The sequence below is a fragment of the Cherax quadricarinatus genome, chromosome 18, assembly GCF_038502225.1.
Source record: "Cherax quadricarinatus isolate ZL_2023a chromosome 18, ASM3850222v1, whole genome shotgun sequence".
Lineage (NCBI taxonomy): Eukaryota > Metazoa > Arthropoda > Malacostraca > Decapoda > Parastacidae > Cherax > Cherax quadricarinatus.
Window position 1 is genome coordinate 47,460,943 of NC_091309.1, and position 17,782 is coordinate 47,478,724.

Below are 17,782 nucleotides of genomic sequence, written 5' to 3' on the forward strand. Positions count from 1 at the left end.
AGGTCCCTCTCAAACCCAGCCGTTCTCACTAGTAGAGGTCTATCACTTCAACTTCATATTGTTTCAGTCAACGGAACAATGCTCTTCTCCAGACTGAGGGACTGACCACCTCAAAACTTTAAGGGTGATGGACTGATTACATCGTCTTCAAGTATCTTCTGCTTCTATCAACTTTTCTGTACTCGACTGAAGAAGCCTACTGTGTAGGCGAAACGTTTCATAATAAAGATACCTAACTGTTGCATATGTGTCTTACCTAACAACCTGTCGGTATTTTATACCATTTTAATGTTCAATTTTATCCTTATTACTCGAGAAATCCGTATTTCCAGATTTCCAAGACTGATTTACAGTAATATATCTTTTGCAACATTCAGATAAATATTTACATGTGTTCTGTGCACAATGTTATATAGGATATTACGAAATATTGAAGATAGGCTTATTTGATAGGCATAATATTTCTAACTAGTGTGAAAAGAGAACCCACAGTAATGGATTCAAATTAGATAAGTTTAGATTTAGAGTAGATAGGAAAGTATTAATTTGGAAATAGGGTAGTTGATGAGTGGAACAATCTGCCTAGGAGGGTTACTGAAGCTAAAACTTTGGGTAGTTTCAAGTTTAGGTTGGATAAATGCATGATTGAGAGGAGTTGGATTTGAGTGGGACTTGCATATGAGTAAATGGATTTGTCAGAGCACTGAAAGTGGGTTGGATAATTATTCTGTTAGTGGGATGAACTTGTGAAAGACTTACCCAGTATGGGCCAACAGGTCTATTGCAGTGTTCCTCCTTTCTTTTGTTCTTATGTGTACTACTGTAATTTGCTTTGCAGCAGGTGAGAGGCTCTTGATCCAAAGAACTGGATGTATCATTCTCTTGCTTGTGCCCATTTTGAAGGTCTCTCATTCCACAGGAACAATATAACCCATATAAGTTTAGCACTTTTCTCAGATTAAAATATAAAACATTGATATTCATCAATTATCCATGGCTGAATCATCGTATGAAATGGATGGAACGGTTCATCATTTTAGGCTGTGTTGGTACAAATTGTGATGGAGTCTGTTGCAGTAACCTGAAACTGCATCTTCTGGTCAACTTTAAGAGGCACGTAAGTTGCCCGTTTCGTAATAAAATATTTTTCGACTATAATCTATAATCTATTCATCGTATAATTTAAATCTTTGTTGCAGTTGCAGTCTGCAACATAATTACCATCTGCAACACAATTGTCCTCAAAGATTTGTTAAGTTATACCATGAATTAAGGAAAGATCCTGGACTTCACCTTACGAAACAGACAAAGCAAGTGTAATAGTAATTATGGACAAGGTAGATTATAGTGGAACAATGAACGTGATATTAGCAGACGGTGGAACTTACGTGCCTCGTAAATTTTTAGTGCTGATGTGTTTTTATCATAGCAAACAATCTGTTGATGTTAGAGTTTGTAAGTTAGTAAGAGCCAGTTTTATTAATCTAATTGTTTTCTGAGAAATCATTGGAGAATGTCTCAGAAATAAGTGGTAGAGTTTGAATTAATTTAGTTATCTTAGGTTAAATCATGTTAATGGTGGTTAATATGTCTATAACGTCTATGTTGTTCAAGGCTACTGTTAAAAAACATGACGTTACGTAAACAAAGTTTGAATAAAACATACAGAATTTACTTGGTTTGTTTATGAAAAGTTTGGATTGATTTTGGCTTTTGTACTTCTGATATTTTTCTGAAGAAGCTGAATGAATGAAATATATTTTTCCAAACCATTTTTTCTGAGAGTTGCATCTTTTTCACTTCAATTATTCCATGTTGATACCTTAATAATGCATCTTCTGAGCATCTTGGTACTTGATGTACTTGTGTATTTTAGGATATTGGTTTCTTTGTAAGTTTTGAATTAGATTTTGACTGTATATGCCCTAAGTTAACATCAAATTGAAGAGATCTGAATATTAGTTTTCATGTGATAATTTGTAAATGCCTTTGATAAATCCCTTAAAATCTAATATATAACCGCATCATCAACTTCCGCCACACTCTGCACTATTCCAGTCACATGCTTGGAGGCACAGAGGGGGACCGGAGCGATGGTTCACGGGAATATCTTTCTCTAGTTCATTTCATTAAATTTCTGAGGAATCTCTACACCCTTAAGAGCCATACTAGGCCGATATTGTATTTTATAAGCATGTATGTTGCGTTATGTCTGAGAAGGAACGCTGATGCTGAGTGATTGATCAAAAGAGTGTATAACCCCTCGCTATATTGTGTCTATGTCTTGCAGGGACATCTTCTCCCTGGGCTTTGGTCCCTTCAGGTGGGTGTGCACGTCAGGTGATCCTCAGGACCTGCAGAAGACAGACGAATTAGCCTGCACCATCCTGAAGGCCATCTGTAACGGTGAGTGAGAGACAGAGAGGGAGAGAGACAGACAGAGACGGACAGAGACGGACAGAGACAGACAGACAGACAGACAGGCGGGCAGACAGATAGACAGGCGGACAGACAGACAGATAGACAGACAGTGAGTGAGAGCACTCAAGTAGTCTGGTTACACGTGAGTAATACACATGGGCAACATTTACGTATTTTTATTTCCGAAATGTTTCGCCTACACAGTAGATAACACTGTCCAGCGTCCTCTGTACCAAGGACTCTTGTCTCTGCCGTCAGCTTCAACGATGACGAAGTCAACAAGATCATCACCATTTCGGCTATAAACTTTCTCAATGACCGTGACTTCGAAGTAGCTCATTACCTCTGCGTTTAAGCCAAGAAATCGGTGTTCGTAAAGAAGCTCGATCATGAAGTCACCAACAAATCAACTAACTACCTGCAACGACTTACTGAAGAGAAAAGTGACTGGGGCCATCTTTGAATCCATTAAAAATCCCACTACCATCTCTATAATCTGGGTCATCGCCGAAATCTCAATGGTATTTCAGGTAATCAGTGAAAGTCTACGCATCTCATATCACTTTAATCTGAAGACCATAGACAGTGAGAGGCTCCACCACATTCCCTAATGTTGGAACTGCTGTGTATATACCCACCAAGAACTGCTCTTTGAAGGGAAAGAAATGCTGCTTCACTGCGGCAGTGAAGGACACTCTAAGCACTGCATTTTACCCTCACAGCAGATATGTATCTACTGACAAACTGATCATCACACTCTTGCTCTCTCAGGAAGGAAATCATTAATAAAATGAGTTCGAGACCCCGAATTACGCTGCTGCAGTTACTAGACTTCAAGACGACACTCAAGGAATTTTCCTAATTTCCCAACATCTTACATCTGCTACAAAACTTCATTCCTACAATGGCAGGCGGCGATACCAAGATTATGTACTGCATGATGTATGACCACATGAAAAACACCGCTTTTCCTGGAATCTTCAATTACACAATCAATCAACTCCTTCGCCTCACCTACCTTCCAGACTTCAATTTTCCTGTCGCTGCACCATCAGCAGAAGTACTAAAAATCTCTTCTGACATTGATGGCATCATCATCCCATTAACTCCTCCAACCACAGCCAGCCAGTCCACTCCTTACCTACTATCCGCTCAAGCCACTACGCTTATTCAAGCTGCCATCCGTTCAAGCCACTACGCCTATTCAACCTGCCATCTATTTCATACCCATTCCAACTCCACCTGAGGATTAAAACTCCTCCACTTCTGAAGAAGAAATGAAAATAAACGACCACACCCCCGACCTAACCTTGAAAAATCTACTACTCTACATTTCACCTTCGTAGAGGCACCAAGTTTACAAGGCGCTTCACCCTCGACTCTGCAATGAAACTACCGAAGACACTTCTATTGTCCCATATATGTTCGCATTGTAAGTCCAAAATTATGTGAGTCGGTTAATAGAGGACTTTGACAATTTTCCAAGACGGATCATTCGAATTATTAAGAGTAAAGTGAAATTCACCTGAACTCGTGTGCCTGCCTGCTGTCTCCAGCCTGCCTGCTGTCTCCAGCCTGCCTGCTGTCTCCAGCCTGCCTGCTGTCTCCAGCCTGCCTGCTGTCTCCAGCCTGCCTGCTGTCTCCAGCCTGCCTGCTGTCTCCAGCCTGCCTGCTGTCTCCAGCCTGCCTGCTGTCTCCAGCCTGCCTGCTGTCTCCAGCCTGCCTGCTGTCTCCAGCCTGCCTGCTGTCTCCAGCCTGCCTGCTGTCTCCAGCCTGCCTGCTGTGTCCAGCTGCTGTGTCTCCAGCCTGACTGCTGTCTCCAGCCTGACTGCTGTCTCCAGCCTGCCTGCTGTCTCCAGCCTGCCTGCTGTCTCCAGCCTGCCTGCTGTCTCCAGCCTGCCTGCTGTCTCCAGCCTGACTGCTGTCTCCAGCCTGACTGCTGTCTCCAGCCTGATTGCTGTCTCCAGCCTGACTGCTGTCTCCAGCCTGACTGCTGTCTCCAGCCTGACTGCTGTCTCCAGCCTGACTGCTGTCTCCAGCCTGACTGCTGTCTCCAGCCTGACTGCTGTCTCCAGCCTACTTGCTATGTCCAGCCTGCCTGCTGTCTCCAGTCTGACTGCTGTCTCCAGCCTGACTGCTGTCTCCAGCCTGCCTGCTGTCCCCAGCCTACCTGCTGTCTCCAGCCTGCCTGCTGTCTCCAGTCTGACTGCTGTCTCCAGCCTGCCTGCTGTCTCCAGCCTGACTGCTGTCTCCAGCCTGACTGCTGTCTCCAGCCTACTTGCTATGTCCAGCCTGCCTGCTGTCTCCAGTCTGACTGCTGTCTCCAGCCTGCCTGCTGTCTCCAGCCTGACTGCTGTCTCCAGCCTGCCTGCTGTCCCCAGCCTACCTGCTGTCCCCAGCCTGACCGCTGCTACCATTAACCATCAAGCGCTCTGTTGCTGGGTTAAGCTCTGGCTCTGTTTTTGAGCCTCAAGACGCTCTTGTCTGGTGCTGTTCATTGCTTATACCAACTTGCCAGCTCTCTTAACCTGAGAGTTAGTTAGTCTTAGTTTTTATCTTCATATTTATAGGAAGTATGGAGCTAAACACGCAGCTCAGGGACTAACCACCTGACACTTTTTATTCTTAAAGGCTGAGGGACTGACCCCCTCATATCTGCATTTCTACTTCCATTACCTTCACTGCATTTCGACTGAAGAAGAGCCCTGAGCATACTAAACTGCTACTCACGTGTCTTACTCATCAACCTGGTAAAAATCGTTGAGGTTGTCATAGTGTGTGATAGCTCTTGGCTCACCACTAAGTGCATTTGTGACCGAACTTGTGTAGCTGGAGTACCTAGAAGAGGAGACGTTGAAACCACGCATCCCAAGCAGCTCAAATATACCAACAAGACTGAACTCCATAATAGCAGCAACTCTTATTAAAAAAAAAATCCATTACGTGCATTACGTTGGCGTTCAAAGTCCAGTAAGAATAACCTTCATTTCTCATGCCCTAACGTAAGTGGTGAGAAACACATACCTGGAGTTTACCTGGAGAGAGTTCCGAGGGTCAACGCCCCCGCGGCCCGGTCTGTGACCAGGCCTCCTTAGGTCAGTGTCCCAGGATGCGACCCACACCAGACGACTAACACCCAGATACCCATTTTACTGATGGGGAACATAGACAACAGGTTGAAAGAAACACGTCCAATGTTTCTACTCTGGCTGGGAATCGAACCCAGGCCCTCGCCGTGTGAAGCGAGATCGTTAACCACCAGGCCACCAGAGCCCATACATGGCCATACTTTGTTTTTCAATGTTTTCTACAGACTCCATTGTTCTCATGATTTTCTCATCGGCCAGAGAAGGAAGGTGGAGAAGTTCTCCAAGGCAGCTAGACAACGAGTCACCAGACTGAGTCAAAATTCCGCCTTTTAATCACATTTTTTACAGCATACTGAACTGCTAAAAACAAATCCAGTATTACCATTTTAATTTCCAGCACTTGTATGGAAATAAATTTTACAAGAAATACAACACAGGGAAAGCGACTCCCATGTGAAACATGGGATAAAATATATGTGAGAAATCTTACAGAAAATTTACACAATGGATCATGAAACAAAATTAAACGTGCCCGAGGAGCCACTGGAACAACACATTGATCGCTGCTCCGTGGACACCTCCCGGTCTTCTGTAATAACAAGTAATGGAATTAGAAAATATTTAATAATTATGAAATGGTTATAATATTAACCATAATTTTTAAAGGAGTGAAGTGGAAAGCCAACGGAAGGCCTCGGTCAGATGACCAAAAGCTCCAGCTGCGGGTCATACTATGATTAAGATGTGTGTCAGGAAACACTTGTCCTGTTTCCTGATAAATCTTACCTAACCTATCTAACTTAACCATTGAATCAGAACACTGCAATAAACGCTGTAAAGAGTCATCACTCATAGTTACCATAAACACCATAATTCAAAATACAACAAACTTGATTATTTCCGAAATCTCCACAGAGCTCTTGCTACCCACACAGAACATTTAGTTCCTCTTGTCTCACAGCACCTGACCTCTACCACTATTTACTATACACAAATAACCCGCACATAGAAGAGAGGAGCTTACGACGACGTAAAATGGTATAAGTCGGACCGAAACGTCGTCGTAAGCTCCTCTCTTCTATGTTCGGGTTATTTGTGTATCGTTCCAGTCACGGTATTGTGCCTTTTTTTGTTATTCACTATTTACTCTCTCTTTGTCTCGCTCTCTGCATTGAATTGATTAACTCCTTAGTGGATGAACCATTTTAATGTCTTACAATCCGAATACTTGCTTATTTACATATCCGTACATTAGTAATGCTCTCACAAGAGTCATCAATAAAGTCCTTCATTTTCCAGTGCCCTGCCTCATAACCTGCACCTCTTGACCATAGCCACAAACTCTGCCATACAAAATAATAATTAATGTCTCCCTCACTGCCCGTCTTCCACCCTCCCTACACAGAGGGCATCTCCGAGAGGACCCGCCAGCAGTACCAGGACAACATCGCATGGATCGAACAGGCAGGAAAGCACAAGCTGGTGGTGGGAAGCCAAGCCAGGATCCTTTACTCTGATCAAGTGGGTCGGGTGAGGATAGCCCGAGCCTTCAACGATGCTGTGAGGGCTGGATTACTTAAGGTAAAATGAAAGGAACTGTTACATGCTAAGATTGCATTATGTTTTATTAGGCGTATGTCACACACCCATATAGGCTGCCATCCTGACCAGCGTGCCAGATGCTAAGGGTGTAATGAGTTGGAACTCCCTTGTTATGTTATGCTAGCACCTTGGTTCAACCAGCCAATCACAAGGAAGCCCGCTAAAGTTTTGAAGCGATGTGGTGCGTTTGTGAATCAACATTCGACCAGACTTACCTCCAAGTCTGGTCGAATGGGGTCCTCACTTTGTGTCTTGCTTGCAATTTGCCTTTCTCTACATATCCTCTATATATATTGTACATATTATTGCTTGCTGTTTGGTGAAGGAAATATATATATTTACTCTTTGCTGCTTTTGGCTCGTTCCTCGTTTCTACTGTGGTTATCGTGCTACAACCAGGTGTGCAGGCCAGTAAACTACACCTGTGTTCATAATAGGAACAACACGATTGACTCATGATAATCGATGTCACCTGTTCTTGTTATTAACTATATAACTAAAAGGGTAAGCTTTCCCTCCCCTCCCCCCCCCCCAAAAAAAAAAAAATAAGCCCCTCTTTCCTCACTACCACATACCTGTGTGTCCTTATCTTGTCATACAATAAGTTCAGGTGAACGGTGAGACACACTCATTTAATGATGTTCTCTCTCTCTCTCTCTCTTCTAAGAATAAATCAAAGATCTCAGAAGTAAGCCAATACAAGGCAGGTCTTCTCATGCCCAATCATTCTCTCTAAGTTGCTTTTAAATCATTCCAAGCTTCAATGATGCTACTTGGCAGACTTTTCTCTGATCAACGCTTTCCTAGCCTCTACTTAACTGTATCTGCAAACCAGTTTCTCGAGTTTTTTTTCGGTTATATGTTCTCAGTACCCTATTTAATACTCCTCTATTAATACTTGTCTTCCACTTGTATACTTTAATTATATTTGTCTTTATTCTACGTCTTTCAGAATAGTGTAAATTCAAATTCTTATTGTATCTTAGTGGGAGATATTTGATGATTAAGTAGCATTTGCATCACCTGGATGTTTCTACTACTGGGCGATTCCTCTACATTGGCTCTATCAGTTTAATGTAGAGTGATACGTTTATAGTGGATTAAGTGGAAGAAATGGGAGATGCAGCAGTTGTAAATGTGATCAAATGTGGACGGGACTTACAAGTGACTTAAATCAGGGTATTTCTCATCACCTCATTCATTGGCTCCACTAAAATTGTCTTTTTTCTCGTGGCTTTGTTACATTGACAAAGAACATAAGAACATAAGAAAGGAGGAACACTGCAGGAGGCCTGTTGGCCCATACTAGGCAAGTCCTTTACAATTCATCCCACTAACAAAGGAGGTGGTAGACGAGACACCTCTTGTTATCCAGGTGATGCCTATGTGTTTTATATCATTAATCTAATGGCAGGAAAGGTGTCTCATACACAGTATGAATTCTGCAACACATATCCCCTCTGTTGACCGGAAACAAAATCAGCATTGTATGATCTCATCGAGGCCTTATCAGTGATGAGTCGAGATGTAATATGACTTGGCAATTTGATTACGTCTCCTCTTCCTTTCTCTCCGTATCTTTTCTCTCATTGTAATTGTTGGGTGAATGAGGATAATAGTCGCTTCCTCACTATATATATATATATATATATTTATATATATATATATATATATATATTTATATTTATATATATATAGGGCAGCTAGTTTTCTGTTCCAGCGGCTCAGTGCGGCTGTTCAGAGGGGTAATGCCTGCTGTATTTTGGGCACACGCCCCAGCTCTGAGGAGCTGGATGAGATTTTCGCCTTATAATCGGTGATACACACGTAACAACATGTACCGTATATGCCACCTTTATATCAACAATGTATCTCTTAAATCTTCTGTACCATATTATAATATATTCCTATTGGCAAAAAAAAAAAAATATACTATATGGAATATTCATAGGAAGAAATATATATAAGTATGCACTTCTCCGAGGCAATGGGTCCCACAATTTACACCAGTCGTGGCGAATATATAAAACTGGTCAATTAGCAAGAACTCATTTAAAATTAAGTCCTTTCTAAAATTTTCTCTTATACGTTTAAAGATATATTTTTTTCATTAATGTTAATACAAAATTTTTTAATTTTGCACCAAAAGAATCTTAGAAAACTTACCTAACCTTATTATAACAAGCATAATTTATTTTAGCCTAATCCAACTAAATATATTTTATATACGTTTTCAGTAATTTAATACTAAACAAACACAACGAAATATATTTTTTTCGTTAGGTTCAGAATGATTTTGGCGAAATTATTGCATACACAAATTTTCACTTGTCCTATATGGCAAGATGAGCGTTGCTATTTAAGCCAAGATCGCAAGTTCTGCCTATTCAGCACGACATATATATATACATATATATATATACATATATATATATATATATATATATATATATATATATATATATATATATATATATATATCACTGTTGCTTCAGTTACTTTGGGTTAAGCTCAGTAACGTTACCGTTGACTACTTTCCAACGGCAGTGAAATTGGGAAGAAATCGCTAAGCCCGTAGGGGATCACGCATCTCCTGTGAATTGGGAAATAATCAGATTTCATATGTGAAGGGAATTTCAGAGTCCTTTGATCAAGAGCCCTGCGCCAGCATCAACACCCTCCTGCTCTTGATGGTGTGAATTCTAGCCTTGATATTTGATTATTTATAATATTAACAATTTATGAACAAATAACCCGCACATAGGAGAGACGAGCTTACGACGACGTTTCGGTCCTACTTGAACCATTTACAAAGTCACACTAACAGAGAGGAAAGACGAGCTTACGACGACGTTTCGGTCCGACTTGAACCATTTACAAAGTCACACTAACAGAGAGGAGAGACGAGCTTACGACGACGTTTCGGTCCGAATTGAACCACTTACAAAATCACATTAACAGAGATGAGAGACGAGCTTACGACGACGTTTCGGTCCGAATTGAACCACTTACAAAGCCACACTAACAGAGAGGAGAGACGAGCTGACGACGACGTTTCGGTCCGACTTGAACCATTTACAAAGCCAAACTAACAGAGAGGAGAGACGAGCTGACGACGACGTTTCGGTCCGACTTGAACCATTTACAAAGCCACACTAACAGAGAGGAGAGACGAGCTGACGACGACGTTTCGGTCCGACTTGAACCACTTACAAAGTCACACTAACAGAGAGGAGAGACGAGCTTACGACGACGTTTCGGTCCGACTTGAACCATTTACAAAGTCACACTAACAGAGAGGAGAGACGAGCATACGACGACGTTTCGGTCCGACTTGAACCATTTACAAAGTCACACTAACAGAGAGGAGAGACGAGCTTACGACGACGTTTCGGTCCTACTTGAACCATTTACAAAGTCACACTAACAGAGAGGAAAGACGAGCTTACGACGACGTTTCGGTCCGACTTGAACCATTTACAAAGTCACACTAACAGAGAGGAGAGACGAGCTTACGACGACGTTTCGGTCCTACTTGAACCATTTACAAAGTCACACTAACAGAGAGGAAAGACGAGCTTACGACGACGTTTCGGTCCGAATTGAACCATTTACAAAGTCACACTAACAGAGATGAGAGACGAGCTTACGACGACGTTTCGGTCCGACTTGAACCATTTACAAAGCCACACTAACAGAGAGGAGAGACGAGCTGACGACGACGTTTCGGTCCGACTTGAACCATTTACAAAGCCACACTAACAGAGAGGAGAGACGAGCTGACGACGACGTTTCGGTCCTACTTGAACCAATTACAAAGTCACACTAACAGAGAGGAGAGACGAGCTTACGACGACGTTTAGTTCCGAATTGTACAATTTACCATGTCACTCTAACAGAGATGAGAGACGAGCTTACGACGACGTTTCGGTCCGACTTGAACCATTTACAAAGCCACACTAACAGAGAGGAGAGACGAGCTGACGACGACGTTTCGGTCCGACTTGAACCATTTACAAAGCCACACTAACAGAGAGGAGAGACGAGCTGACGACGACGTTTCGGTCCGACTTGAACCATTTACAAAGTCACACTAACAGAGAGGAGAGACGAGCTTACGACGACGTTTCGGTCCGACTTGAACCATTTACAAAGTCACACTAACAGAGAGGAGAGACGAGCTTACGACGACGTTTCGGTCCTACTTGAACCATTTACAAAGTCACACTAACAGAGAGGAAAGACGAGCTTACGACGACGTTTCGGTCCGAATTGAACCATTTACAAAGTCACACTAACAGAGATGAGAGACGAGCTTACGACGACGTTTCGGTCCGACTTGAACCATTTACAAAGCCACACTAACAGAGAGGAGAGACGAGCTGACGACGACGTTTCGGTCCGACTTGAACCATTTACAAAGACACACTAACAGAGAGGAGAGACGAGCTGACGACGTTTCGGTCCGACTTGAACCACTTACAAAGTCACACTAACAGAGAGGAGAGACGAGCTTACGACGACGTTTCGGTCCGAATTGAACCATTTACAAAGTCACACTAACAGAGATGAGAGACGAGCTTACGACGACGTTTCGGTCCGACTTGAACCATTTACAAAGCCACACTAACAGAGAGGAGAGACGAGCTGACGACGACGTTTCGGTCCGACTTGAACCATTTACAAAGCCACACTAACAGAGAGGAGAGACGAGCTGACGACGACGTTTCGGTCCGACTTGAACCACTTACAAAGTCACACTAACAGAGAGGAGAGACGAGCTTACGACGACGTTTCGGTCCGAATTGAACCATTTACAAAGTCACACTAACAGAGATGAGAGACGAGCTTACGACGACGTTTCGGTCCGACTTGAACCATTTACAAAGCCACACTAACAGAGAGGAGAGACGAGCTGACGACGACGTTTCGGTCCGACTTGAACCATTTACAAAGCCACACTAACAGAGAGGAGAGACGAGCTGACGACGACGTTTCGGTCCGACTTGAACCATTTACAAAGTCACACTAACAGAGAGGAGAGACGAGCTTACGACGACGTTTCGGTCCGACTTGAACCATTTACAAAGTCACACTAACAGAGATTAGAGACGAGCTTACGACGACGTTTCGGTCCGACTTGAACCATTTACAAAGTCACACTAACAGAGAGGAGAGACGAGCTTACGACGACGTTTCGGTCTGAATTGAACCATTTACAAAGTCACACTAACAGAGAGGAGAGACGAGCTTACGACGACGTTTCGGTCCTACTTGAACCATTTACAAAGTCACACGAACAGAGAGGAAAGACGAGCTTACGACGACGTTTCGGTCAGAATTGAACCATTTACAAAGTCACACTAACAGAGATGAGAGACGAGCTTACGACGACGTTTCGGTCCGACTTGAACCATTTACAAAGCCACACTAACAGAGAGGAGAGACGAGCTGACGACGACGTTTCGGTCCGACTTGAACCATTTACAAAGCCACACTAACAGAGAGGAGAGACGAGCTGACGACGACGTTTCGGTCCGACTTGAACCATTTACAAAGTCACACTAACAGAGAGGAGAGACGAGCTTACGACTACGTTTCGGTCCGACTTGAACCATTTACAAAGTCACACTAACAGAGAGGAGAGACGAGCTTACGACGACGTTTCGGTCCGACTTGAACCATTTACAAAGTCACACTAACAGAGAGGAGAGACGAGCTTACGACGACGTTTCGGTCCGACTTGAACCATTTACAAAGTCACACTAACAGAGAGGAGAGACGAGCTTACGACGACGTTTCGGTCCGACTTGAACCATTTACAAAGTCACACTAACAGAGAGGAGAGACGAGCTTACGACGACGTTTCGGTCTGAATTGAACCATTTACAAAGTCACACTAACAGAGAGGAGAGACGAGCTTACGACGACGTTTCGGTCCGACTTGAACCACTTACAAAGTCACACTAACAGAGAGGAGAGACGAGCTTACGACGACGTTTCGGTCCGAATTGAACCATTTACAAAGTCACACTAACAGAGATGAGAGACGAGCTTACGACAACGTTTCGGTCCGACTTGAACCATTTACAAAGCCACACTAACAGAGAGGAGAGACGAGCTGACGACGACGTTTCGGTCCGACTTGAACCATTTACAAAGCCACACTAACAGAGAGGAGAGACGAGCTGACGACGACGTTTCGGTCCGACTTGAACCATTTACAAAGTCACACTAACAGAGAGGAGAGACGAGCTTACGACGACGTTTCGGTCCGACTTGAACCATTTACAAAGTCACACTAACAGAGAGGAGAGACGAGCTTACGACGACGTTTCGGTCCGACTTGAACCATTTACAAAGCCACACTAACAGAGAGGAGAGACGAGCTTACGACGACGTTTCGGTCCGACTTGAACCATTTACAAAGCCACACTAACAGAGAGGAGAGAGACGAGGCAGTATGAAAGAGGAAGTTGTCGTATGCGCAGATAAACACAAATAACCCTATACCTGGAGAGGGTTTCGGGGGTCAACGCCCCCTCGGCCCTGTCTTAGACCAGGCCTCGTAGTGGATCAGGGTCTGATCAACCAGGCTGTTACTACTGGCTGCATGCAAACTGACGTACGAACCACGGCCCGGCTTTTCAGGTACTGAATTTAGGTGCCTGTCCAGTGCCTTCTTGAAGACAGTCAGGGGTCTATTGGTAATCCCCTTTATGTATGCGAGGATGCAGTTGAACAGTCTTGGACCCCTGACACTTATTGTGTTGTCTCTCAGTGTACCCGTGGCGCCCCTGCTTTTCATTGTGCGAGTTATCTGTGTATTGTTCTAGTCACCGTACTGTGCCTTTTCGTTATTCATTCTTTATGAGCAAATAATTTTAAATAACAGTTCTCTTAACAATACAATAATTACAGAAGACTTTTTCATTATATGGTAGTGGAACGCAAGTGTAGTACTAACACGTGTACTGTTATTGGCAGGCAGCCGTGGTGATCAGCCGAGACCATCACGATGTTAGTGGGACGGACTCACCCTTCAGAGAAACCTCCAACGTGTACGACGGGTCAGCCTTCACAGCAGGTAGTATATCACCTCTCACTGTCTACCAGCATCTCTAGCTGCAGCCCAGCCTAAGACAGTCAAACAGGCGACTGTTTAACGCCCTTAAATAATGATTATCTGACAGATATTTTGGTGTGCACGATGGGTCTCCGTGTTTTGCTTCAAGTTGCAAGGACATACGATAGTGTGGGTGCCTCGGAGCTAATTTCATTCTACTCTCCGTTTGGTGGTGTTATTGATTAAATACCAATTTCTCGTGGTTATAAAATATGTATACTGCTTGTGGAGGCTAGTACACCAAACGGGAAGCAGAATGAAATTAAATTTGAGGCACCCATACCATTGTACATCCTCGCAACGTGAAGCAAGCCTAGTTTGCTAAGCTCATGTTGTTTGTAGGATTGTATGGTCCAGTGGTTTAGAGCGTTGTGAATTTTCGCTCTCCATGAGGCGGGCTAAAACAACACGGGTTCGATCAACCGCCTAGTCGCAGTGTTGTTATTGATTAAATACCACTTATTAGTAGTTACAATAATATATATGTCATTGGTACACTAAGAGAAAACACCATAAGTGTCCGGAGCCCAAGACTGTTCAACAGCCTCCCACCAAGCATTAGGGGAATTACCAATAAACCCCTGGCTGCCTTCAAGAGAGAGCTGGACAGGTACCTAAAGTCAGTGCCGGATCAGTCGGGCTGTGGTTTGTACGTTGGACTGCGTGCGGCCAGCAGTAACAGCCTGGTTGATCAGGCCCTGATCCACCGGGAGACCTGGTCATGGACCGGGCCGCGGGGGCGTTGATCCCCGGAATAACCTCCAGGTTATTATCAAGAATTCATTTAAAATTAAGTCTTTTCTAAAAAATTTCTCTTATACGTTTAAATACATTTTTATCATTAATGTTAATGCAAAAATTAATAATTTTGTATTAAGAAAATCTTAGAAAACTTACCTAACCTTATTAAAACAAGCGCAATTTAACTGAGCCTAATCCAAATAAATATACTTTAGATAAGTTGACAATAATTTAATAATAAACAAACACAATGAAATATATTTTTTTCGTTAGCTTCAGAATAACTTCTGCGAAATTATTACATACACAAATTTTCGCTGGCCTTAGTCCTCAAGAAAAGTGTTGCTATTTAAGCTAAAATCGCATATGTTACCTATTCATCGTGTGGTCAAATCCTGGCCTGCCGCAGTTTGGTAAACGATTAGAAACCACTTGTTTCGTGGCTTTATTGCTATATAGACTGCTTGTTAGGTAAGACACATATGCAACAGTTAGGTATCTTTATTGTGAAACGTTTCGCCTACACAGTAGGCTTCTTCGGTCAAGTACAGAAAAGTTGATAGAAGCAGAAGATACTTGAAGACGATGTAATCAGTCCATCACCCTTAAAGTTTTGAGGTGGTCAGTCCCTCAGTCTGGAGAAGAGTATGAAACAATATCAAAAATACCAACACAAAAATACCACAACACTTCCACCAACATCTATAACATAACATGAGCACTATAACATATCACTATCACAAAAAAAAAAATAATACACAGACACCCACATATTATACATTTCAATTGCAAATTTAAGACATGAGACATACACACCAAATCTAAGACATTCACCTCCAACTAAGACATACACATCACCCCTAAAACTTCCTTCCTTATTCATTCCGTATATCTCCTAGAGCTGTTTTAACCCCGACGGATCCATCACGACGTAGGAGCCAGAGTGTAGTAGGTGGTGTTGGAGTGGTGATGGTTCCTCTGGCTCCTACGTCGTGATGGATCCGTCGGGGTTAAAACAGCTCTAGGAGATATACGGAATGAATAAGGAAGGAAGTTTTAGGGGTGATGTGTATGTCTTAGTTGGAGGTGAATGTCTTAGATTTGGTGTGTATGTCTCATGTCTTAAATTTGCAATTGAAATGTATAATATGTGGGTGTCTGTGTATTATTTTTTTTTTGTGATAGTGATATGTTATAGTGCTCATGTTATGTTATAGATGTTGGTGGAAGTGTTGTGGTATTTTTGTGTATGTCTTATTTTTGTGCGAATGTTTAAAAAATAAGTGTTTTCAGTGATCATAGTAGTTTTGAGATGCATGATCTTAGATTTTTTGGTGATCTTGGTGATTAGTGTTGATAGATGACGGTAAACATGATATGGAATTGGTGATCGTGATTTTTGTGTGAATAATTATAAAAATGTGTGTTTTCTGTGATCTTGGTGTTGGGGATCATAAAATCTGGTAATCGTCTTGGATATAGTGTTCTTAGATAATGTAGGGTACAACAGGTTGAAACAAGGGGGGGGGTTAGGTGTGATGTTACCAACCACCAAGTAACACAATGGGAGTGTGACGTCACTGGAGGTGAGCTCGTCGGTCCTGTGAGGTGAGACATCGTGTGTTGGTGGTAGTGAGGTGAGTGCGCTTAGATATTGTCAAATATGATTTTTTTTTTGTGTGTGTGTGTGAAATGTTTATAAAAATGATTGTTTTCTGTGATATTAGTGATTTTGAGGTAAGTGAACATGGGTGATTGTAGTTGGTGATTGTCTTATATTATGTGTGTGTACAAGATATGTTTTCAGTTGATGGTGATCATGTACTAAGTGTTTGCGTATTAGGTTTGTGTTCATGCTTTTTTTTTTTTTTATGCGCCAAATGGGGAGGGAGTTCTTGGTTATAGTGATTTGAGGGGATTTCTATAAAAAGGATGTTAGATGGTGATGTTAAACTTAGTTTCTGGTGATTTTGACGGTGATTGGTAGTATTCAGTGGTGATTTGGTAGTAATCAGTAGTGTTTTTTGGGAGTATTCGGAGGTGTTTGATGGTGTTTTTTTGAAGGTGTTCAAATGATGTGCAGAGCATTTTTTGAAGAAGATCAGTGGTGTTCAGAGTTGGTTCAAAGTTAGTCAGTGTGTTAGATATGGTAATGTCTCATGTCATAAGTGTATGAGTTAGTTTTTTTGTGCTAATGTTGTAAAGTCTGGAGAATGAGGGAGGAGTTTGGGGGGATGAGATGTAATTTAATGAAATGTGTAAGTGTAGATAAATTAGAGCTGTCAAATCTTATTTGGGAGTAATCAAAATGATATTTTGGAAGTGCTTCAGTGTTGTTTGGAAATGTTCAAAAGTGTTTATGTGAGTACTCAAATGCTTTATGAGAGTGTTCGAAGTAATCTTGGGGTTGTTCTGTAGTGAGATGATAAAGGTTGTGGATGAGAGATATTGAGAAAAGGGGGTCTCAAATGATGTATGAGAGTGTTTTGAAGGTGTTCAAAGTAAAGTGAGTAGGTTAGGATAAGTTAGGTTAGGTTATTTTAGGTTAGGTTAGGTTAGGTTAGGATAAGTTAGGTTAGGTTAGGATAAGTTAGGTTAGGTTATTTTAGGTTAGGTTAGGTTAGGATAAGTTAGGTTAGGTTAGGATAAGTTAGGTTAGGTTAGGTTAGATTAGGATAAGTTAGGTTAGGTGTATTGTCAGACTGCGATGAGAGATGGAGCCCGGTGCCTAGCCTGTTCACGCCTTGTAGGTTATGCTGACAAGGTTAGGTTAGGTTAGGATAGGTTAGGTTAGGTTAGGACA

The 17,782-nt window shown here is 42.3% G+C and overlaps 1 protein-coding gene across 2 annotated transcripts in view; it reads left to right on the forward strand.

The window, feature by feature from the left end:
- LOC128689515 (urocanate hydratase) overlaps nt 1–17,782 on the forward strand; it is a 296,064-nt gene that overhangs the window by 229,795 nt on the left and 48,487 nt on the right. For both annotated transcript variants that reach the window (XM_070086477.1, XM_070086478.1), the window contains 3 exons: nt 2,291–2,406; nt 6,916–7,091; nt 14,100–14,199. In XM_070086477.1, the coding sequence (XP_069942578.1) occupies nt 2,291–2,406; nt 6,916–7,091; nt 14,100–14,199 (392 nt within the window). The remainder of the gene's footprint in view (nt 1–2,290; nt 2,407–6,915; nt 7,092–14,099; nt 14,200–17,782) is intronic.